Below are 23917 nucleotides of genomic sequence, written 5' to 3'. Positions count from 1 at the left end.
TTCAAATCTTAATTTCCCTTAGAGTGATTTCTTATATTATGACTAACTGTTCTTACCTTACCTTTAGTCGAGGGCCAAAATTCTGTACGATTCTATGTGGTTTAGGTTGCATCTTTAGAATCATTCAAGTTTAAAAGGATCGATTTTGCTCTAAGATACTCAACTAACAAGATAATCTAAATTTCACTTGTAGTGATTTCCCATCAACTTCCACATTGCTCGAACGAGCGCAATTCGAGCGAAGGAAAAGAGCGGGATTTGTATTAAATTGAAGGCGGAATGTAGTGGACAAAGGGTTTAGGGTTTGAAAGGGAAATAAAGAGAGGGAAAGCGAAGGAAAATGGTGAAGAAAGAATAGAGACACAAGTACACGTGAATGTGTAATAAATTAAGAGAGACAAACATTAGATGGCATAGGTCAGCGGTAATACCACACCCCATAGCCTTACCCCTTTCCATTTTGAAGGCCACAACATGCCACTCCCCTCCTTCACCTTCCCCATTGCCTCCATTTATTATCTTCACATGCCTCTCCCGATTCCCCGTCTTCTCGTTTGGCTACATTTTTTAGGGACAAGACGACGATATCGACTCTTCACTCCCTCCGATACGTCCACGTTTTCTTGTTTCGTTCAAATTTTTAGGGTCGAGATGACCATATTCATTAGGGTAGCTCACTTTCTACTAATCAAAGCCAAACAGTATGATAAGTTCGACTAATTTCACAAAATTTTAGCTGAAATGATCGTTCTTCTCACCCAACTTTGGTCATTTTTCTTTTCGTTTCATTTAATATAACAACGCACGTTGAAGTTCGTAAGTGGAAAAAATTCGATACCCATTAATTAACCTATTCAAGTTTATAACTTTTGTCTCTCTCAAGACGGGTGTCGAGGAGACAAGTCTCATCTCATTATTCTCTCTAATCGTCTCTCTAGAAGCGTGTAGATTTCTAAATGGGACATTCATTAAGAACGACGGAAGGATGTCTCCTATTTTCTCTCCCCGAACCTTTAACGAAGATAGAGACTTTTTGTTTTAAGAGACTATTAAAAAGTGTCGGAACAACGTAGAAACCGGTGATTCTATATTAAAAATTGTAAGAATTATTAGTGACATACGAATTTTAAACTTGCAATGAAAAATTATCGAGAGACAAACGACGAACGGGTTAAACATTTTTTAGCATTCGAACGAGAGAAATAAATAGGGTTGGTGAGTGGCTATCAAAGTCTGGACCTAAAGGCATTTATGAAAGTCTTCTGCATCTTTTGCATCTCTTAATTTTTGTCCTATGCAACTAAAATTCAGTCAAAAGTAATCGTATTTTCACCCGTTTTCCTGTAAAGGGTATGTTCGGAGTTAATTTTGACGTTTCAAGTCAACACTTAGAACGTCATAGATCGAACTGTCGAGTCAAAAAAAATGGAGTGCTATCCATATAGGTTTGTATCGGCTAAGTTCACGAGTTGGAGATAAGCGGACTCGAACCGCTGACGTCTGCCACAGGGTAAACCACCGCCTCTCAGGTCCCCGACTGATTCTACCATAAAGGTCAACGATAGACAATAACTCCCCCCGAACACAACTTACAACTTTCATCGTACTATGCTCTCCAAAAAGCAACTCTTCTCAAAATCTCAAAAGGTAGTGAGTTGGACTCCCATTTATTTTGGACGTAAATTATTAATATTTTATTTCAAAAATACCTTTAAATTTAATAGTATTTCAAAAACACCCGGGAACATTACAAAGTTTCAATAATACTTTTCAACTTTTTTGAAAAGTGACGGTACTAGATTTAAAAAATACTCATGAAATTTTAAAAGTAACCGTTTATCGACACCTTATAGATTATCTCAAACTTTTTAAACACTTTAGAAATTTAAACGGTATTATTGATACCCTTTCGAAAATTAAGTATATTTTTTGAACAAATTATTAACGATTTTTCTTTGGAAACTAATGGGACTTATCAATCAATTCATAACCTTTCAAACACAATCGATATCTATTCGGACTCCCTTTACTTGTAGGAGTACATCTTGGATCTACCAATTATGTTATGGACAAAGTCCTACTCATGGGGACCTGGTCGAATTGGGAGAAGCCGTAGGTATTATTGCGGGTCAATCTATTCGAGAACCGGATACTCAACTAACATTAAGAACTTTTCATACCAGCGGAGTATTCACAGGGGGGGACTGCAGAACATATACGAGCTCCTTCTAATGGAAAAATCAAATTCAATGAGGATTTGGTTCATCCCACACGTACACGTCATGGGCATCCTGCGTTTTACATAACGTCACTATTCCACCCAAAAGTTTACTTTTAGTTCAAAACGATCAATATGTAGAATCAGAACAAGTGATTGCTGAGATTTGCACGGGAACATACACTCTTAATTTAATTGAACGATCTTTTATTAATTTATCTTAATAATATTAAGAAGTTGATGTTATTTTAAATAAATAATAAGAGGACAAAGAGAAAAAACCAAAAAAAGCTCACAGAAAGAGATAAAAAGAAGTAAACCATAAAGTAAAGAGTATCTAAAAAAACAATTTTTTTTTTAGAAATTTGTGAAATAACGAACATAAATAATAAGAGATAAAAGATAATTTATAATTTTATGGATTGAGGCACGTTAATACACGTTATTCCCGACCTATTTAATATTTCACTTTAAACCGACAAAAATTCTTCAAATTATAAAAAATTACTAAAATTCACATTTGATCGGGGTATACACGGGTTGGGTTAATTGAGTTGGGAAAACTTTTTATATTAACCCAAAATTTTGGACGGGTTGAGTTGGTAACTGAACAATCGAGGTAGAGTTCACAACCCAACCCAACCTACGATTAGGTTTTAGTTGGATTGTCGGAGTTTCTTTATTATTTTAAAAAGATCGTACTTATCTATAATATCTATAATTTATAAGGGTGTGGAATCTTTCTCCTAGTAGACGAGTTTTAAACCCTTGAGGGAAAATCCGAAAGAGGCAGAGAATATCAGCTAGCGGTGGATGTGGGCCGTACACATCTCGAACTTTAGTTACAAATGTTGAATATTCTTAATTTTCACATTTTCAAGGGTCGAATTGGGTTGGTCAAATTGACCCGACTTAAAAAATGTCAACGGTGGACTCAAAACTAAAAGAAAAAATCTAAAATAATAAATAAGGATGAAAAAAAAAAAAAACAAAAAACAAAACAAAGAATAAAACAAAAAACACAAACAAACTCAAACACTGTTCTTCAGAGTTCATAGATATAAATATAACTCCAAAGCTCAGAAAAAACGGAAAACCCAAATTAATTTATTTTTCTAAAAAATGAAAAATATCACTCCTTCTTCTTCTCCGTCTCCGCCTCTCCACCATTACCAATCGTCTCCGTTCTTCTCTGTAAATCTCTTTCTCAATTCGTTTCATAATCTCTTTGAATCGTTGAACACATGAATCCAAATTTGATTGTTGTTTCTTTCTTTGTTTTACAGATCGTTCCAAACAGTGAGAGAACAGAGGAGGAAGATGAGTTCAACAGAGCAACCCCAAGTAGTTGTACGGACGCCGGAGCAAAGCACCACCCGACGCCGCTCCACCTACATTCTCACGGCGGAGATGAGATTCTTCCCAAACGCTCCACCAAGAAACGCTTGGAGTCAGTGGCTTCCATCGGCGGCGGTGGATCGGTGTCCTGCAGCAAGTGCAGGCCACATGCTCGAGAAAAGTTCTCTGTGGTTCCGGTGGATTACAATGGCGTTGCTAAGCAGTTTTTCTCAATGGCGAGTCCTAATGGAATATTGAAATCTATTGTGTCGTCGTTGACAGGAAAAAGCCCTAAATCGATGAAGGAAGGAGGGGATTGGGCGGTGAGAGAAGAGCAGTGGAAAATCGCTTTCGGCGAAGTTTCGCATAAACTGATTGAAGCGACGAGGAAAAGAGATGAAGCGATTCTTGAAGCTTCGAGGCTGAAATATTCCATGGCGGAATTGGAGAAGAAACTCAATAAACTCGAAATCTATTGCCATAGTTTGAAGTCCGAGCTCTATAAATGCGTTTCAAATCCGCGAAACCCTAACCTAGAAGTTCCAACGAACAGCGATTCGATTTCAGACAAAATCATCGAGAATTTCTTATCATCCGTTTCCGAATCGCGATCGTCCGTGAGGCAGTTAAGCCGATCACTAGCGATGCAACTCCATCACATCGGAGGCAAAATCTACGAGAGGATTCAATTCCTCCTCCGATCTCACGAAATCAAAATCTCTCTCTCGAAAAACAGTAAAACCTCACTAATCTTCCATCTCGAAGCGATTCTAAACAGAGCATTCTTCGAGGATTTCGAATCGATAGGGTTTCAGAAGAACTCACCGAATCAGATCCTGAATCCATCGGATCGGACGGAATCGAACATCGCGTCGTTCAATCGCCTCCACCGGCTGAGTTGGGAGGAAGTTTTAGGCAAAGGAACGAGGCATTTCAGCGAGGATTTCAGCAGATTCTGCGACCGGAAGATGAGCGACATTATTGCGATGCTTGAGTGGAACAGAGCATGGCCGGAGCCGCTACTGCAGGCGTTCTTCATGGCAGCGAAGAGCGTTTGGCTCGTTCATCTTCTCGCCAACGCCGTTCATCCGAGCTTGCCAATATTCAGAGTGGATTCCGGCGTGAGATTCGACGGCGTTTACATGGAGGACATTGCAGGTGAGAAAGCCAGAGAACTGGCTCCGGCGACGGTGAGAATAATGGTGGCGCCGGGATTTTATGCGTTTGATGGGTTGATCAAGTGTAAGGTTATGTGTAGGTACCACACTAATCTTAATAATTAATCTTCAATGAAATTATTTCTTTCTATTTTTATTTTCTTTTCTTATTTCAATTTTGTGTCTATAATTAAATAAATAAATAAATAAAGATTAGGTCGGGTTAGATTTTTTTTTCGGTTAAGTTGAATTGAAAACAAAATAATATGGTTGAAGTCGATTACATTATATCAATATTTAATATTTGTAACGATATTAATGATGTAGTGTGAAAAAACTGTCTATTGACAAGATTATCTCGGAATGTTCTAATATTATTTTGGAAAGTTCACCGGTATTTTTGAAATTTTTTATATAAAATAAAAATTAAGATATTTTTTTAAGTTAAGGGTATTAATGAAATTTTGAAATTTATTTTTTTAAGTTGAAGGGTATTAATGGAATTTTGAAATTTATTTTTTTTAAACCGTTTTAAAAGCTAAAGGATATTTTTGAAATTCTTTAAATTTTTAAGGGTATTTTTGAAACAAATATGAATGGTTTCTATCCAAAATTAGCCGTATTTTTTAATTTCTTTTTAAAAAGTTTAAGAATATTTGTAGAGCTTTATTAAAGTTGAAGTATATTATCGTACTTTTGAAAGATCGTGAATATTTTTTTTTATGAAAAATTCGCAAGGTACTTTTATTAATTTAGCATATATTTCATTTAAAAAAAATCGTATTAAAATTCTAAATTATTTTTATTAAACATTCAGAAGACTCGAAGATGACCAGTCATAGATACGTTGCTATTATCCATATCGATTTCAACCTTTCTCGTTAATTTCAAGACTTTATCAATATTATTTAATTAAAAAACCTTACTTTACAACCCCATCAAAATCGAAAAAAATAATAATAAAAATAACATAAACCATAAATTTTATAAGATATAGTATTAAAAAGAATTAATGTGTTGAAAATGTGAATTAAAAATTGTCGTATGTGTTGGAAGGACTATATAATAAAGTGGTTTCCCTTTCATAATAAAGGATATTGCAAATTGCCCCATGTGAGTAACCCTATACCTTTTCTATCTTTTAATTTTCAAAAATCCCATTTTATTTATTAAACATTACCGCGGTAAAAACGCCTTAATTTTTTAAAATTATATGATCGAGAATAATCTTTAATTGATTTAGCCATAATCTAATAAATAACATTACTCGTGTTTTAGTAAATAGGGTGTGAAAACAAAAGTGGGTATTAATTGAACGTCTTCATAATCGTAATTCTCGTAAACCCACATTTTTTTCTCTTATACATCTCCAGCAAAAAAAAAAAAAAAAAATATATATAAACTAAAAAATATAAAGCAAGATGTTTGACAGTCTAATGCTAGCAGAGAAATAGAATTGAGAAGGTGTGTATTATCGTGGATATTGATATCTTTTAAATAGAATACCAAACTAACAACTAACTAATACCTACCAACCACAAAAATATAAACTAATTAAATATTGAGAATAAAATAAATATACTATAAATCAAATCATAAATGAAATAATATTAAGATATATTCAATAAATAATATATTAACATGATATTTGACTCTATTACCAGTTGTAGTAACCCAAGTTCAACCAAATATTGTCCGTTCTTGCCTTGCATTTGGTTCTAACACTATTGGTAAGAGCTCAAATCTGTCACCAGTAAATATTCTCTATCTTGACAAGGTGTCTAGTTCTAACACTATTTGTATAAGTTTAAGTCTACCGTTTATAAATATTGTTCTAAAAAGATGCAAATATTTGTAACGGCCTATTATGGGTCGTTGTTTGTCTCACAAACTTTAATAAAAAAATGTTTTATTTACAAGGTTGCAGTAAAAAAAAGCTGACAAAAGCTCTGTTTTTAACTGCTCAATTTGCATTTGGTCAACTCTCATTAGGATCCAATTTTCACGTGTGACGTGACAGTTAAAATATGTTTGTTCTAGTTTAAAATTTTAAAATCAATTTAAATTTTAAGAATTAATTAAAAATTAAATTTATATTTTCACTTCCATTAGTTTTAACAATTTTTAATTATATTATTCTCAAAAGGATTTAGATTCTGAATCCGACACTTGATGTCTCCAACATTCTCTTATGATATAATCGTGTTTTAAGATTAAAGATTATCCCTACAAATGAATACGGGTTCTTTCTCAAAGGTTAAACAACGTACTTAATTTTGAAGTTGAAGATACTCGAATCCCTCTATCCAAGGTTATATACTGTAAGCCGTTGTTATTTCTCTCTTGCTTGCTTATATAACGTCTCTTTCAAAAATCTATCTCTGCCATCGTTTTCTAAAACCTTCTCTTAAAACTGAGGCCAGAGGCTCGAGCATACATCGCTTGGTCGTAGGCGACGCAATAATGAATTGGCTTAGCTCCTTTGTCGCTAGAAAGTGAGTGCCGCACAATTGCAAGTCCGCTGCCATTAAAAGTGCGATTGTGACACACGTTATTAGTATATATCTTTAAGAATGAGAAATAGAAATAAAATTGGAATCGAAAGTAAGTTCTCATTGATATTCATAAGCTTTAAATAGGATACAAGCTAGCAATTAATACCTATCCATAGGTAAAATATAAACTAATTTAATATTGAAAATAAAATAAAATATACTATAAATCAAATCATAAATAAAAAATATTCAGATATAATATCGAAGATATATTTCATAACTAAATATATACTCAATCACTTTTTCGATGTATATTTTAAACTGGAAGTTTACGAAGATTATGAAGAATAAAAAATTATTTAAAAAGCATACCTTTTATGAATTTAAAGTTCAGTTTTTAAAAGTCAAATCCGACCTTTATTTTAGCCTTTTACAGCCTTAAAGCTTACAAAACCCTCCATTATTGTTCACCCAAAAAGATGGAGACTAAAATTTACGGTGCAAAAATATTTTTACCTTTTATCTGGGTCGATACGATCTTAACATTTTCATCATTCCGCTTTTTGTATGTGACATCCGAGTAAATAAATGGTATATGAATGAACCGAGACCACATCCAAATGACAACGATTTTGTGGATAGGATAACTAATAAGGTGCACCTTCATTTTTCGGTGGCTCACTCATAGAAACTTCATGATTAAATATGTTTTTCTTGGAACTATTTGATGTTTTGAGTGATCTGTGATGTCCCACATTGGTTGGGGAGGAGAACAAACCACCATTTATAAGGGTGTGGAAACCTTCTCCTAGCAGACGCGTTTTAAAGCCTTGAGGGGAAGCCCGAAAGGGAAAGCCCAAAGAAGACAATATCTGCTAGCGGTGGATCTGGGCCGTTACAAATGGTTTCAGAGCCAGACATCGGACGATGTGTCGGCCTTCTCGCTGTTCCCCGAAGGGGGTAGACACGAGGCGGTGTGCCAGTAAGGACGCTGGGCCCCAAAGGGGGATGGATTTGGGGGCGGTCCCACATTGATTTGAGGAAGGAAAGAGTGCCAGCGAGGATGCTGGGCTCCGAAGGGGGGTGGATTGTGATGTCCCACATTGGTTGGGGAGAAGAACAAACCACCATTTATAAGGGTGTGAAAACCTTCCCTAGCCGCTCTGATCTCGAGATAGAAAAACAAATGACCATGCCCATGAACATTTATAATATTATTTCTCAATAAATGAAAAAAAAATTATATATATAAATATTCCAAAGTTTATATAATCAAGTTTAAAATTTATGTGGTTAAATTACAATATTTGCCCTTGAGTTTTTTATTTTTTATTTTTGGAATTCCACATCGATTAGAGAGAGAAACGAGTGTCAACGAGGACAATGAACCCCGAAAAAGGGTGGATTGTGAGATCCCACATCGATTGGAGAGATGAACGAGTGTCAGCGAGGACGCTAGGCCCCAAAGATGTGTGAATTGTGAGATCCTACATCGGTTGAGGAGGAAAACAAAGCATTTTTTAAGAGTGTGAAAATCTCTCCCTAGTTGACACGTTTTAAAAACCTTGAGAGGAAGCCCGAAAGGGAAAATCCAAATAGAACAATATCGGCTAGTAGGGCTTGATAAACCTTGAGAGGAAGCCCGAAAGATAAAGTCCAAAAAGTATAATATCTGCTAGCGGTAGGCTTAGACAGTTACACGGAAATTTCATTCATATGGATCAAGCTAGGTTAGATTTCTTTTATAATACCCCGAATCTTATGCTCACCTCACTAAAAAAAGTGCGTATACATTCTTTTTATTTTATGATATTCTCTTTCTCGTTTGAGTAGGGATGGATGTCCATTTAACTCGCAGGACTGGGTTTTCGCAACTACTCACTTCAAAAGTGACGGAGAATCTCGATTTAAACAGAAGAATGGACGTGGGAATAGAGAGAGAATTTTCCCCGTCAGCTAAATGGAGTAAGAAACGAAGATTATATTCCCGAATTCGATTAGAAAAACAATAATTACGTTTTAGTAGTAAAATCCGTGTTCAAACAGAAAGAACGTATTATCGAGTAAAAAGAAGCTATCGAGATGAAAATAGTGGTTGGATGGATCCGCCCAAATAGTCTGAATGTTCCACTAACAACCAACCATTTGAAGATGCCCTTTCTTTTTTAGCCTTTTACAATCCATACATCTTTGTCAAACCACCCTCCCAACCATACAATTTTTTCTACAAATATTCATTATTTTATTATCCGTTTATCCGTTCATGGTTCGTTCCTCTCTCCAACCAATGTGGGATCTCACAATCCACCTTTCTTAGGGATCAGCATCCTCGTTGGCACACCGCTCAGTATCTCGTTCCGGTACAATTTGTAACAACCAAAGTTCACTGTTAACAGATATTGTCCATTTTGACCCGTTACGTATCGTTGTCAGCCTCACGATTTTAAAATGTGTCTATTCGATTTTCACACAGTTACAAAGGGTGCTTCTTTCACTTCTCCAACCCATATAGAATCTCACAAATGAACTGTCGTGTCATCCGTGTTATTACTTTATTTGTAACAGCTAAAGTTCACTGTTAACATATATTGTCTATTTTGGCCCATCACATGTCGTCGTCAGCCTCACGATTTTAAAATGTGTCGAAGAAATTTTCACACAGTTACAAAGGGTGCTTCTTTCCCTCATCCAACTCATATAGAATCTCACAGATAAACTGTCGTGTCAACCATGTTATTACTTTATTTGTAACCGCCAAAGTTCACTGTTAACAGATATTATCCATTTTGGTCCATTACGTATTGTCGTCAACCTCACGATTTTAAAATGTGTCTGTTAGAAGAGATTTTCACACCCTTATAAAAGGTGCTTCGTTCACTTCTCCAACCCATATAGAATCTCACAGATGAACTGTCGTGTCATCCGTGTTATTACTTTATTTGTAACAACCAAAATTCACTGTTAACAGATATTGTCCGTTTTGGTCCATTACGTATCGTCGTCAGCCTCACGATTTTAAAATGTGTCTGTTAGAAGAGATTTTCACACCCTTATAAAGAGTGCTTCGTTCACTTCTCCAACCTATATAGAATCTCACAGATGAACTGTCGTGTCATCTCAAATTAATGATAACGATTTCTTATTAAGCTCAATCTTTTTGAAATGGAACAATAATGATTAAACAAAAGAAAAGAGAGGAAAATTTGAAAGCAAATCATTAACCCATTTACTAACTCACATGGATGCATAAGATTCAACCATATGATTATGTTTGCACACGAGCAAACCTATACACATGATTTACACTCAACTAAACCTAAAAACATCTCAAACTTCTTGATTATCATCCATAATCAAGTGAATTTGTACTAATCACATATGTTTTACGCTAATCAAATGTAACGTTCAAGAAATACTCGAGCAAACGTAGGCACGTGGGTCTTGTGAAGGCTATGATATGAGTGTCGGGACCAAAGTGAAAAAGGTAAGAGTGTTTAGCCGCTCGTTGAGTATTTTAGGAGTGTTCAAAAAATCCGATCAACCTGATCCAACTCGTACGAGATAGGTCGAATTATGAATTTATTTGGGTTGAATTCAGATAAATAAAAATTTTATGGATTTGATTGGTTGGTGGGTTTCCCTGAAGCCAGATTAGGTTAAATTGAACCAACCCACGTTTGTTATTAATTTTAAAATATATATTTTTACTTATAATATATATTATAATTATTTATTCTATGGGAAACCTTAATATATGTTGAAATATTTTTAAGATAATTTTTCAAATCTTAATTAAATATTTAAAATAAATAGATGTTTTACGAATTAACATTTTACTTGTATGAAAAGTAAAATAGGCGTAACTGATAGGTTCTGTTCTATCTGCCGATTCGAGTCATCCTATACTGGGTTGGTAGTCGATGCTGTCAGATTCATGATGTCACAGTCATCAAGCGTCATCTTAGAGAGCTCACTTGGGACTCGGTAAACACAAATATGCAGATGCAGATTGTTAGCTTGAAACCCGAATGGACTAGGTTAGAAAGACTTAAGGTGTTCTTTTGGATTGATTTGACAGGTGGTCAGAGGCTCGGAGTATAATGAGGATTGGGAAGAGGTAATGAAGTTGTGAGACCAATATAATGGGTGAAGGAGCGAAGCCACTTTACCGAGTTGGAGAGGTGAAGGAGCGAAGCAATGAGACCGATACTCGAACAACCCGAGCAAACCCAATTCAAAAAAATTGTAGTTGGATTGAGTTGGGTTCATTATTTATTAACGATTATTTGGATTAAATTTTTTTTTATAACCGGAACAATTCGGTTGAGCCTAAAAAATGTCTCAACCCGACCCAACACAACATACGAACACCGCTACATAAATCTTCGTATCTATCTTACTCGAGTTGTATCGTTCTTCAAAAAGCTAATTCTTTAAAAAGATTCACGATACCGTGTTATATGTCAATGACTTTCAACTAATGTCAATTTGTCAATCGAATATGTAATATCATTTATAGGACGATCACTTGGTTCCCTACATTAATATCTATGAATATCTACGACGATTTACTTGTCTGAATGACTATCGCTTAGCCAATTTTCTTTACAAATAAGCACGTTGGCCTACATATCTTTTATTTTTTGTATCATTCAAAACCAACATTCAATTAATGACTTCGCTCCTAGGTGTATACAACTCTTCCCGTGCAAGTTTATGGACATCTTTTATCTCAATAGATTCTTTCCGTGGCATGTTTCGATCTCTTCTCCATTATTCAGAAAAAGACTGAGATGTTCATTTAACGTGCAGGACTCGCCTCGAACAAAATAGAGAATGAGGAGAGATTTTTTTAAGTTAGCTAAACGGAGCAAGAGATGAAGGTTTTTTTTCTCGGTCCCTGCCCTAATTCGTGCAACGCGAGCTAGAAGGATCTTTCGAAAAATACCCGATCGAGGTTTAGTGGATATGTTTTCATATTGGGTTTCAGACCTTATTGACTGGCCTTATAAGAGCTCCCTCGATCTTATGCTTATCATGTCCCTTGTAGTAGCCAAGTCATTCTCGAAGTGGACTCGACCGCCATCCAAGATCCCAACAAAGCTACAAGGCGCAATAGAAACCCAACTCGATAGCCCTAACGTCGTTGACCAGAGGATATATATATCACTCTGACCAAGAAGATACTGAAAGAATATCATGAGCTGATACGGGATCAATATATCGAGAATCCTCTAACTAAAATAAGGAAGCGAGCATTTGTGTACACGTTAATCTCAATAAACATTGGTTTAATGCAAGATTCAGTGTGTACTTCCCACCTACTACAGTTCCGAAATCTGCTTACTCATGTAGTAGAGCTACATAAAAGAAGCTTGCCTCATAAGAAACAGGAACAAAGAAGACTTCTCTAACTCTACTCCGCCCCGTAAACATCTATAATTCAAACATATTTCGTAAAAAACATTCATTCAAGAACGAAAATCGAGTAATTTCTTGAACCTTACGCTATCATATCCTACTTGCTCTCATAATTATGAAAGATCATTATCAGTAAACTATGTCCCACCAATTGATTTTCTATAGATAATCATCTTTAAAAAATGTTACAACGAAGATGATCTATCAGCCTCGCTTGGCAGATCATCGTCACTATTTACCGCTCCAAACAACTCGATATCATCGTCGTTCTTGTCGTCATCGTTACAAAAATTCCTCTTCTCGAGCTTCGAACGAGCTGAAATGAACACCAACTTCTTAACACCTTCAGCTACACCTCTTGAGCAGCTTCCATATGAACACATCATTCTTTCAAAATTGGCATTACTTTTAAACCCACATGAACTAGCATGAAGAAAAATGAGCCTAACAGCAACTTTTCTCAATGATTTGAACTCAGTTAAGTATGTTTCCCATACAAGCCTACTGCTCTGTGGATTAGCTGTTCTTAATTTCCCTGTAATGGGATCCTTCTCCTTCATTTGAACAGCTCTTGCATATACTTCATCAAGCCCTTCTGTTCTCCATTTCATCAGCTCCATTAGTACAATGTGAGCTTCCTCCGTCGCCACGAGCCGTGTTATAAGGCGATCGACGTCCTTCTCTTGCTCTGTCGTCAAGCGTTTGAACGGCGGGAGGTACTTCCCCGTGTTGTCCCGTGTAAGATAGAGTGGATCGAGCACGAACGCCGCAGCCCATGCCGGGTGGTAGTTCTTCATAAACCTCCTTGACACTATATTCTCCATTGATTCTTCTGAGATTTTGAACTTTTTGCACCAATCGTTCACTTTCTCTCTTAATTCTTCCCAAAGTGGAAGGCATTGCCCTACTAATGGCCTCTCTGTTTCAATCTCTTCAGCCATGTTCTTCATTAACTTGATCAAACAATGAACAGCCTCCACTTCATTCCAAAACGTAGAATCCCCAATTAAGTTCGAGACGTCCCGAGCTATCGAATCCTCCTCCATCGATGTGGTCTTGTAAGCTTCGTCGAGCCGGGCTAATTGCATTGCGGGAGCTGATTCGAGTATGTCGTCGACCATTTGAAAGAGTGTCATAGCTTCTATCTCCTCTGTTTCAGGAGTGCCCATTGATATCAAACGAGTATAGCCACATTCTTGTAATTGATACCTATGGAAGATCTTTCTGATATTAGACTCAAAGTTGAAGAACTCAGCTACCCTTTTACAGTTTTGGGTTACTTTCTTGAACAAAGGGAGATTTGTAATGAAATCCGTAACCAAATCATTGAAAGCTTGAAATTGACATGGAAGATTAACCAGCCATGGATGCTGATCTTCCAAGTTCTTCAATGTCTTCCCCTCGAACTTATCGGCCACGATCCCGACACATTTCTCCGTGGTGCTTCCACAAATTTCTGAAACTGTATCCCAAAGAACTTCCTCTGCAAAGCTACAAGGAACAGAAGAGCTAAGAAACAGAGTTTTTCTATACAAACTAGTCCCATTTGGGAGGTTTAGAGTCATATGAATCATGGTCTTATGCTCTTGATTATGAGTTTTCCACCCATTTGAGGCGATTTGGAAGAACATGGTATCAGTAATTTTCAAATGAACATCAGCCTTAGCCATTTGGTATTTAGAATTCAATCTAAATCTTGCAAAATCCCTGGATGAGATCGAAGGCAACCCGACTTGAGTCAAGAACGCCTTGAATTTTGGATGCTCTAAACTAGAAATTGAGACTGACCCAGATGATTCAAACACCCAATCTGTAAGAAAATCAAGAGCAGAATCAATCTGAGCCTTGTTTAATGATACCCCAGGTGATGTTCTTGGTGTTCTAAGCCTTTTAACGCTGTTCTCCAACATAGCCAAAGCCCCCAAATCCTCTTTCCCACCGGACAACACCAAAACAGGCTGTTGTGGATGATTCTGATGTTGAGGTAAAAACGACGAGAACGAACCACCATAAACCCCCGACGGATCCACCACCGTCAATGGAGAAATGTCGTAAAACGAATCCCCACCGCCGCCGCAGGTATCATCAGCAGGCCGCTTACAAGAAACAGGGGAAGTAGAAACAGGGGAGGGAATAAAAGGGGTTTTGGAGAGGGAGTTGAAATTAGGACAGGTCCCACGTTTGAGATGCTCGGAGGCAGTGCGAGAAGGGTTAGAAGCGGAGAAAACGGCGTCGCATAAGGAGCATCGAAGCTTGACAGCTTTGGGAAAGCCGGTATCAGAGTTTTTAAGCAAAAGGGGTTCAAGGTGAGACCAATACCAAGCGCCTTTGCCTTTGAGGGCTTTGGTACGGACCATTAGAAGGCCCTCGTAGCGGCGGTGGACAGCTCGGGCGGTGGCGTCGTCGGAATCCGCCATTGAAAGGATCAGAAACAGAGCGGCATGAAGGGATTTGAGAGGCGGATCTGAAGAAAGGAGTTAGTGGGTGGGAAAGAGAGGAGAGAGAGGGGATTAAGAAAGGAGTTAGTGGGTGGGAAAGTCGGAATCCGCCATTGAATTTTTTGAAATTGATCGGTTTTATTATGTTTGTGGATTGACATTTTTTCCTTTTTTGTCGATCAACCCGACCAACCCGAAAATAAGGTACAACTCAACTCAACCTTACCATACTTTTAAAATTGAGAGAGTTCCTTAGAAAATGAAGATCCGAGAATAATAATAATAATAATAATAATAATAATAAAAGATATCTCGGACTTTCAAATGTTTTAAATTTTAATTTTATGAGATTTTAGTTATTAATGTACAATGCATGGTAAATAAGTATTATTTTTAAAATAGTAATAGATAAGGATAAGATCATTATGAATGACTTAAAAAGAATTGAAAGTCACTACCTATATCGACAATGTGCACTTCCCTTTGACCAAAGTTTCCTAGGATGCATTTGAGTGAGAAAAAAACATGCTGGAATGACTTTTGTTGGTTTGTGGAGATATTCTTCACTCTAAAAAGTAAAAAGTAAGTAACATACATGACCATGTCGTAGAAGATGTCCGATATTGGAGCCTATAGAGGTACGAATTCTTTGGAGTAATAATTTAAAACATAAATAAAGGTTTGAAAAAGGTGACCATTCTTTTGAAATCATAACTCGAATAAACAAATATAATATTTTAATCTCCAAGAACCCATCATTTTGTTTTTATTTTTATTTTTTTTTATTAGTAAGTTTTTAAGCAATATGCTTAATTCTTATTACAAACAATATTGTATTTATTTAATATAAAAGCATTAAATTTCACAACCAGAATACATATTTATATTACCAGTTTTGTCTGCACAATAAGGTTAAACCCACACACAAAGCCACCGGAGAATATGACTTCTCTGCCTCAACATATTAAGCTAACAAAATTAAACTTTTTTTTATAGACCCCATGTTAATTTCCTTCCCATCCCACTCCCTAACTACCTCGTCGATGAGACCACGTAACGTTGCTACCGACACGAAAAAAAAAAAAAACCCCATCCTTCAAGACATGAATATCCCCCGTTCCCCGATTCATCGTCTAGTCCACTTTAACATCTTCGGCTGTGCTGTAGTATGATCCTTCGCTGCTTTTCACTTCTTCCTTCAACTGATTCCACCAACACCAAACAATTAGAATACACATTGATTTAACAGGTACGGTGTAGCCCGTTAAAAAAGAACAAATGAAATAGATTTGATGTAACAGCCCAAGCGGCCCACAGATGGCAGATATTGTCCGTTTTAGCCCCTTACGTATCCCATTAACCTCATGGTTATCAAACGTGTCTGTTAGGGAGAGGGTTACACATACTATAAGGAATGTTTTGTTCCCTTCTCCAACCGATGTGGGATCTCACAATCTACTCCCTTAGGGACCTAGCGACCTCACTGGGACACCGACCGGTGTCTGGCTCTGATACCATTTGTAACAGCCCAAACCCACCGCTAGTGAACATTGTCCATTTTAGCTTGCTACGTATCGCCGTCAGCATCACGGTTTTAAAACATGTATGTTAGGGGAGGTTTTCACACCCAATAAGGAATGCTCTGTTCCCCTCTCCAACCAAATATAGTTAAACTAGCAATCCCAAGGCCACGCTATCGAACCAAGCTCAAACATGGGTATATCTAATGCAAGTTCACGACACCATATACAATCAATTTTCGGGGTGAAGGTGGGGGCGGGGGCGAAAACAAAATGCTTACCTTCTTAAGGATCTTCTTTTGATAGCGATACCCCTGAGGAAGTAAATAAATGAGTAACTTTTATGAGCATGGTTTAACTGGAAGAACAAGTGGGAGGTAAAATTATAAGAGGAGCAGCATAACTACCTTGTCAGTTCCGTAAATATAATCACAGTAGGTAAATACTGAAGCAAAGTTGCTATGGCTTTGTCCTCCGACATAGTGATGGTAATCATGATGGTCCGAACCACCGTAAAATGGTATGAATTTCGTTAGACTCCAGGGGAAATCATACCTGAATATGAATATAATATGTATAAATAAAACCAGGGATGATCTCAACAGGCCATCATGAAAGCACAATCTCAGAGAAAAGCAGAGGAGGAAAAGAAAAATAACACACTAAAAGGAAGATAAATGATGTACTCACGCCAAATATTGTCCTCTTTAGGCTTTCCAACAATGTCTTCTAAAAAGAGATTTTCACACCCTTATAAAGAATGCAATCATTCCTCTCTCCAATCGATGTGGGATCTCACAATCCATCCCCTTCGAGGCCCAGCGTCCTTGCTGGCACACCATCTAGAATCTGGCTTTGATACCATTTGCAAAGGTCCAAGCCCACCGCTAGTAGATATTATCTTCTTTGGGATTTTCCCTCGCGTCTGCTAGGGAGAGGTTTTCACACCCTTATAAAGAATGCACTTGTTCTTCTCTCCAATTGATGTGAGATCTCATAAATAGTTTATTTGTAACAAAGTATGATCGTATTACGATTTTAGTCTCTATGGTTTGCACTTGACTTCAACTTGATCTCTATGGTTTGCACTTGACTTCAACTTGATCTCTATAGTTTTAAAAGTTTATTATAGTCCCTCTAGTTTGGTATACCTCCCAGAACATCTCTAGTAGTATAACAACCCAAGCCCACTGCTAGTAGATATTGTCTTTTTTGGATTTTCCCTTCTGGACATCCCCTTATGGTTTTAGAATGCGTCTACTAGGAAAAGGGTGGTTTTAGAATGCGTCTACTAGGAAAAGGGTGGTTTTAGAATGCGTCTACTAGGAAAAGGGTGGTTTTAGAATGCGTCTACTAGGAAAAGGGTGGTTTTAGAATGCGTCTACTAGGAAAAGGGTGGTTTTAGAATGCGTCTACTAGGAAAAGGGTGGTTTTAGAATGCGTCTACTAGGAAAAGGGTGGTTTTAGAATGCGTCTACTAGGAAAAGGGTGGTTTTAGAATGCGTCTACTAGGAAAAGGGTGGTTTTAGAATGCGTCTACTAGGAAAAGGGTGGTTTTAGAATGCGTCTACTAGGAAAAGGGTGGTTTTAGAATGCGTCTACTAGGAAAAGGGTGGTTTTAGAATGCGTCTACTAGGAAAATGTTTCCACACCCTTGTAAAAAATGTTTCGCTCCCTCTTCAATCGATGTGGGATCTCACAAGTAGTAAGTTTAAGTAGACATGGTAAACAGAGAAAACAGTAGATTTTGAAGATATGCAGTAAGGCTTACCCATTAAACCATCACTCCTCTCATTCACATCGATAGAAAACATAATACAAAAGGGAAAGTCCAAAGAGGTCAATAGTTCAACTTCAGTTCAACTTCAGAGAATTCCTTCATCTTTAAAATTTTTTTGACACTCTCGTTAGCATCAAAATTTATACAACAACTTTCCATCAATGTGCATACGAATCTCAATATTTCTGTGAAAGAGACAAAACAATTAAACTTCAGGGATATAAAATAATAACACATAAAGTTATTCGAGTTCAGCCAAGGGCTAAAGGGATGTTCAGCCACAGGAAACCCACCAAGAGTGGAGCTATGTCCTACATGACCAAAGAAATGATTGTCTGACACCGCATTTGTTCCCAGCCATAAGCCTGACATCAATTATTTTTCGTTTCTGACCAACTAAACAATTTGGAGGTCAAATCAATGGATTCTTATTTGAGTAAGCTGGCCCTTTGAGATGTCAATTTACTTTTGTTACCTCTACACTCCTCTAAAACGATTGAGCCAACATGAATAACAGAGCTTGTCGATTCTTCTGAGGAGGAAGAGGAACAATACAATTTAATAAGGTTGGTTTATTGAAAAGCTGAGTTTATATAATTTATTTGTGTTCAGAACGTAATGAGTGGTAGATTATTGTAACAGCCCAAGCCCAAGCCCACCGCTAGCAGATGGGCTTTCCCTTCAGGTTTCCCCTCAAAGTTTTCAAAATGCTGCCTGTTGGGGAAAGGTTTCCACGCCCTTATAAAGAATGCCTTGTTCCCCTCTTGGGGGTGGGATCTCATAGTTACGGAAACTTGGATTCGTATAACTAGTAGGTTTATGTAACCCACGGAATTAACAAACTCATAGATCAAAATAAGCAAACCATATGCTAGAATATGTTTGGCTTCTTAACCCAAGTTACACGAGTCTAACCCGTGAGCACCCTATATGTCTATTCCATCGGGCTAGAAGCAATTCTCTAAAGATTTCTCTCTACACAACAGCTCCGAACTTCCTTTCATTTCCCAACAATCCCAAGGTTATGAAACTTTAACATTGAGATCGAAAAGGTGAAGCCCCAAAAACAACTACAATGGAGTAAGATACAGAAGATCGGGAATGATCGTGAGCTAAAGGCTCCCCTGAAGTGAAGAATGTTTGAACCAAGAAGGTTCGGTTATAATCATGTTCATGATCTTTGCCCACTGATATCATCGCAACATCACGTCACAACAACATTCCCGTTCATTTCATTGTACTTATCTACCATAGATGCAAACACATTGACACAACCACTTCGTTGTTTTTCCTTTCCTCATACACGAATCTCATTCTTCACTAAAAACTATAGTCTAATACACCTACGGTCCCACTAATCAGAGAAAGTAAAGTCAAATGTTAGCACACAAAGCCTAATACAAAATTGAGAAGAAAAAACATAACAATACTCAATACTAGCTACTTCATAGCATGTTAAATCATGGATCTTGAAATGATATCCATAAGCTTAAAGCATAAAGGGGTAGTGGGCCCTATAATAAGTTTAGTATATAAGAATCAAGCTTCATAGCTAAGCTTCTCATAGAAGATATATACACCCCCTTACGATAAATTCAAAGGAATATCGAGCTTTCACACAGCTGTATGAAGAATGTGGAAGCTGAAAAAGTTGATGCTAGACAACTCAAAGAAGGGTAAATTTAACCCTTTCAATATTTCTCAACACAAAACTTCAATCAAGATTCAAACTTCAAACTTCAATCTCGGTCGTAGTCAAAAATGAGGTAAGCCCACCACTCAAGATCCTTCAGATTAAAAGTACTTTTAACACAGTGTGAGAGAGATATAGCTTTAGAATTCATACCCACTATGCGTGTCAATGGCCTCAATCTGCCTTAGCGCAATCCACAACCAGAAGGTGATCATATGACCAGGAACCATAGCAGGACCAAGAAAAGAAGGGATTCCAAGGATCAAAACCTCCGCCCAATGAGCGTAAGGAGCTGCAAATCCAATAGGAGCAGTGTATTCATGATGAACTTGATGGATATTCTCATACCCCCATTTGCAATGGAGGAATCTATGAATCCAATAATTGGTATAATCCTCCACCATGAAATACACCACCAATTGAGAAACAATTTCCCAACCAGAAGGCAATGGCAAACCCGTCCTGATTCCAATCATCTAATGATCCAAAAGAAACCGAAAAACAATCTCAAAATCAAAATCCAAAATCAACAAGAGGGTAGAAATCGCGAAATCGAAACCCGAGATTCACCTGAATGGAAGGGAATGAGACGAGCTGAAGAGGACCAACAACAAGGAAGAACATGCGCATAACATCCTTGTAGCAGCGGAAGATCTCGGAAAATGGCAACCGGACCTTGGGCTGAATTTTGTACTTGTGAATCCCGGAGGCGTGCAAGATCTCGAGGAAGATAAGGGGAAGAGGAATAAAGGAGAAAATCAAGAACAGGAAGAGAATGTTATGGCAAAAGAGGAAGTAATCGGACTTGTCGTGGGAGTAGTTGAACCAGAGGGTCTCGAAGAAGGTGAGATTGCGGCCAAGCGCAAGCTGGGCGGCGGAGAGGGAGTGGAAGGGCAACATTGGGTGGAGGAATCCGGCGGCGGTGAATGGATTGAGGAGCGGCGGAAAGGGGCGGAGGGTCGAGAAACAGTTAAAATAATGCGGGAATTTTGAAAGGAAAGGAGAGAAAGAGCGTGAAATCCTATGGATTCAATGTTTGTTTATTGTGTTGTAATATTTATATGTGAGTGAGGCTAAGAACGCCATCCACTCCCTTCCAAATCTTTTCACATGCCTAAAATAACATTTCTTTTTCCTTTTTTTTTTTTTTTTTTAAATCTCAAAAACTTTCTATTCTAATAATACTCCCGTCCTTTTACAAATTGAGTTAGTTATAACCGCTAATAGATATTATCTGTCCATTTCCTTACCTCACCACTATCAGATATTGTCGGGTTCCCCTCTCTTGGTTGACACAACGTTGTTATCTGACTCCAATACCATTTGTAACAGTCGAAGCCCACCCCTATCAGATATTTGTCTGGTTCCTCTATCTTCGTTGACACAACGTTCCGATATTATAACAATCCAAGCCCATCGCTAGTCGATATTATCCACTTTGGCTCATTACGTATTATCGTCAGCCACACGGTTTTAAAATGTGTCTACAAGATAGATGTTTTCATTCTTTATAAAGAATGTTTCATTCTTCTCACTAACCGATGAGAGATCTCACCATCAGTGACTCGAATGAAAAATTTGGACCTACATATACTCATGTTGTTTAAGGTAATCATCACATTTGTTTCCCTTTCAGGGTTCGCCTCAAGATTTTTAAAACGCGTCTACTAGGGAGAAGTTTCCACAACACTTATAAAGGGTGTTCCGTTCTCCTCCCCAACCGATGTGGAATTTCACATAAGATTAGGGTCTAAAATAGAATATTGGAAAAATGAGTGATCGAGACACTCGAGTAAAAGAGGGTATATGAATAAATCGTTATCACATCCGAATGAGAGCAATATTGATGATAGGATTACTAAGAAAACGTGTTTTACTTTGAGTAATTTTACGTGAAGTACCTCTTAGAATTTTTTCTAAAATGCACGTGAAGACGACAAAGTAGGCTGAAAAGACTTGTGTTTGTCTGTAGGAATAGTTTTCACCCTTAAGAAGCAAAAAGTAACTAACATGACCGTAACCATGTCGTAAGAGAATGCTCGGAACTACCTGATCTGAATGGTTTTATTTCCATTTTACGCATTAATTTTCATCTCAGGGAGAAAAGTGTAATTTTAAACCGATATTATTAAAGGTTATCAAATTCCAATAAATTCAATTAAAAGTTGAGTTAATGTAAAATATAAACGTATACATAATATTAATACTCTATATTCTATTTTTTATTTTACTATGTTTTATTATTATTATTATTATTATTATTATTATTATTATTATTATTATTATTATTATTTTAATAACTTAGAATCACAATTAAAAAGGGTAAATTGAAACTAAAAGACAAAGACAACTAAGGTGAGCTGGCATGCTGTGTTGGCCAAGATGTACAGCTGTGTTGAGGATGACACTCACTCGCCAAGTCAGCTCTGTCATGTGAAAAAAAAAAAAAAAAAAAAAAAAAAAAAAAAAAAAAAAAAAAAAAGCCCTTTATGTATATATTCATCGAATATTTAGGGAAGAAAATAAAAAAATCTTTTTAAATTTTAAGTAAATATATACATTTTCAATATTATTTAGCCTATAATTTAAAAAATGTCTCGTCCGTCCACGTGGCTATCCTCTTACATCGTAATTTTATATAATTATCGGTTAATCTTAATATGCAAGGTTCTCGTACTATCTATTAGAATCTGATCATAATGTTTAGATAAATTTACTTAATTAATTTAAAAAAAAAATTAAAAAATTAAGTTTTATTAGGTAAAGATACAGATGAAATATTTACGATGCTATCTGCATTTACGAGACTACTTGGGTCATAATCTTTATACCCAAATTACTCCTTACTATTTTTTTCATTCCATTTAAATTTCTCTCGCATTAAATATTTTTCAATTTTTCAATCTATTAAATAAAATTTTCTCTTATTATATTTACGTAATTTAATAACCATTTTTCTATTATAGTAGAGTCGATAGGTAACATGTCAACTAAATCAATTTTTTTAAAAAAATCAAAATATTTATTATATATAAAATAAAATAAAATAAAAACTAAAGTTTATTAGATAATTTTTTTTATTATTTTTACAAACTAAATTTATAATTTAACATTAAAAAAAATAAAAATATAAAATTATTTTCTCAAAATATATATATATATATATATATAGTATTAATTTTAATTGATACTAACTTTAGAATTTAAATCTCTGACGTGGAAAGTAGATTAGTTATTGTAATTAAACTTAATAATTACAGTTGTACACTATAATTAATTATATATTACCATTTTAATTGACCACCCAAATTAAATTAGCATCTTAATTATTGTGCTCATTTATGTAGTTTTTAATATCATCTACCTTTCCTATCATCATTAAAACGACCACGAACAATTTATTTCTAATTAGTTATAATTAATAAAAAAAATTCAAACGTATTTTTAAATTTTCAAAAAAGATATTAAAAATACCCGAATTTTGTTTAAAAAATACCCTTAAATTTTTTTATAGTATTTAAAAAATAGGGTAAAATTTAAAAAGTTTCGTTAATATTCTTTAAATTTTTTAAAAAGTTAAAACATATCGGGATTGTTAGTACTTCAAATTTTTTAAAAGTTTAAAGATATTTTTAAAACCGTCTATTAATTATTTTTTCTAAATCAATAATAAAGATATTTGAAAATTATTATTATTATTATTATATTATTTTAGTTTAAGTATATTTATTCAACAAAATATCGACCTAACTTACTCTAACCAGCTATAGAAGGACGTATACATTAAGTTTTAGTTATTATGCAATATGTACGTTGATAACTAATTTTTTATAAAATAATTAAAAATAAATAAAAAT

At 36.0% G+C, this 23917-nt stretch overlaps 3 protein-coding genes across 3 annotated transcripts; 1 reads left to right on the top strand and 2 right to left on the bottom strand.

Moving 5' to 3' along the window:
- Positions 1–3129: 3129 nt before the first annotated feature.
- On the top strand, positions 3130–4868 carry LOC111809921 (IRK-interacting protein). Its single transcript, XM_023696393.2, has 2 exons — positions 3130–3412; positions 3505–4868. The coding sequence occupies exons 1-2, from the start codon at positions 3341–3343 to the stop codon at positions 4837–4839; spliced, it is 1407 nt and encodes a 468-aa protein (XP_023552161.1). The 5' UTR covers positions 3130–3340; the 3' UTR covers positions 4840–4868.
- Positions 4869–12771: 7903 nt separating this feature from the next.
- LOC111809920 (uncharacterized) lies at positions 12772–15142 on the bottom strand. Its single transcript, XM_023696392.2, has one exon. The coding sequence runs from the start codon at positions 15044–15046 to the stop codon at positions 12815–12817; it is 2232 nt and encodes a 743-aa protein (XP_023552160.2). The 5' UTR covers positions 15047–15142; the 3' UTR covers positions 12772–12814.
- Positions 15143–15927: 785 nt separating this feature from the next.
- On the bottom strand, positions 15928–21106 carry SMO1-1 (sterol-4alpha-methyl oxidase 1-1). The gene is made up of 5 exons (XM_023696395.2): positions 20631–21106; positions 20214–20536; positions 16995–17142; positions 16869–16901; positions 15928–16269 (listed from the first exon to the last, which is right to left on the bottom strand). The coding sequence occupies exons 1-5, from the start codon at positions 20958–20960 to the stop codon at positions 16201–16203; spliced, it is 903 nt and encodes a 300-aa protein (XP_023552163.2). The 5' UTR covers positions 20961–21106; the 3' UTR covers positions 15928–16200.
- Positions 21107–23917: the final 2811 nt, after the last annotated feature.

The sequence above is a fragment of the Cucurbita pepo genome, chromosome 14 (genome assembly GCF_057944985.1).
Source record: "Cucurbita pepo subsp. pepo isolate OVF chromosome 14, ASM5794498v1, whole genome shotgun sequence".
Classification (NCBI taxonomy): Eukaryota; Viridiplantae; Streptophyta; class Magnoliopsida; order Cucurbitales; family Cucurbitaceae; genus Cucurbita; species Cucurbita pepo.
The sequence above is the reverse complement of the archived record's forward strand: the minus strand, read 5'-3'. Positions and strand labels throughout refer to the sequence as shown.

What these genes read in the sequence shown, in the direction of transcription:
- LOC111809921 (XM_023696393.2), top strand. Translation starts at nt 3,341, where the DNA reads ATGAAAAATATCACTCCTTCTTCTTCTCCGTCTCCGCCTCTCCACCAT. An exon ending in AATCGTCTCCGTTCTTCTCT is followed by an intron (nt 3,413 to 3,504) that starts GTAAATCTCTTT and finishes TTTGTTTTACAG; the next exon opens with ATCGTTCCAAACAGTGAGAG.
- SMO1-1 (XM_023696395.2), bottom strand. Translation starts at nt 20,960, where the DNA reads ATGTTGCCCTTCCACTCCCTCTCCGCCGCCCAGCTTGCGCTTGGCCGC. An exon ending in GCCATTGACACGCATAGTGG is followed by an intron (nt 17,143 to 20,213) that starts GTATGAATTCTA and finishes ATTCATATTCAG; the next exon opens with GTATGATTTCCCCTGGAGTC. An exon ending in AAAAGAAGATCCTTAAGAAG is followed by an intron (nt 16,270 to 16,868) that starts GTAAGCATTTTG and finishes TGGTGGAATCAG; the next exon opens with TTGAAGGAAGAAGTGAAAAG.
- LOC111809920 (XM_023696392.2), bottom strand. Translation starts at nt 15,046, where the DNA reads ATGGCGGATTCCGACGACGCCACCGCCCGAGCTGTCCACCGCCGCTAC.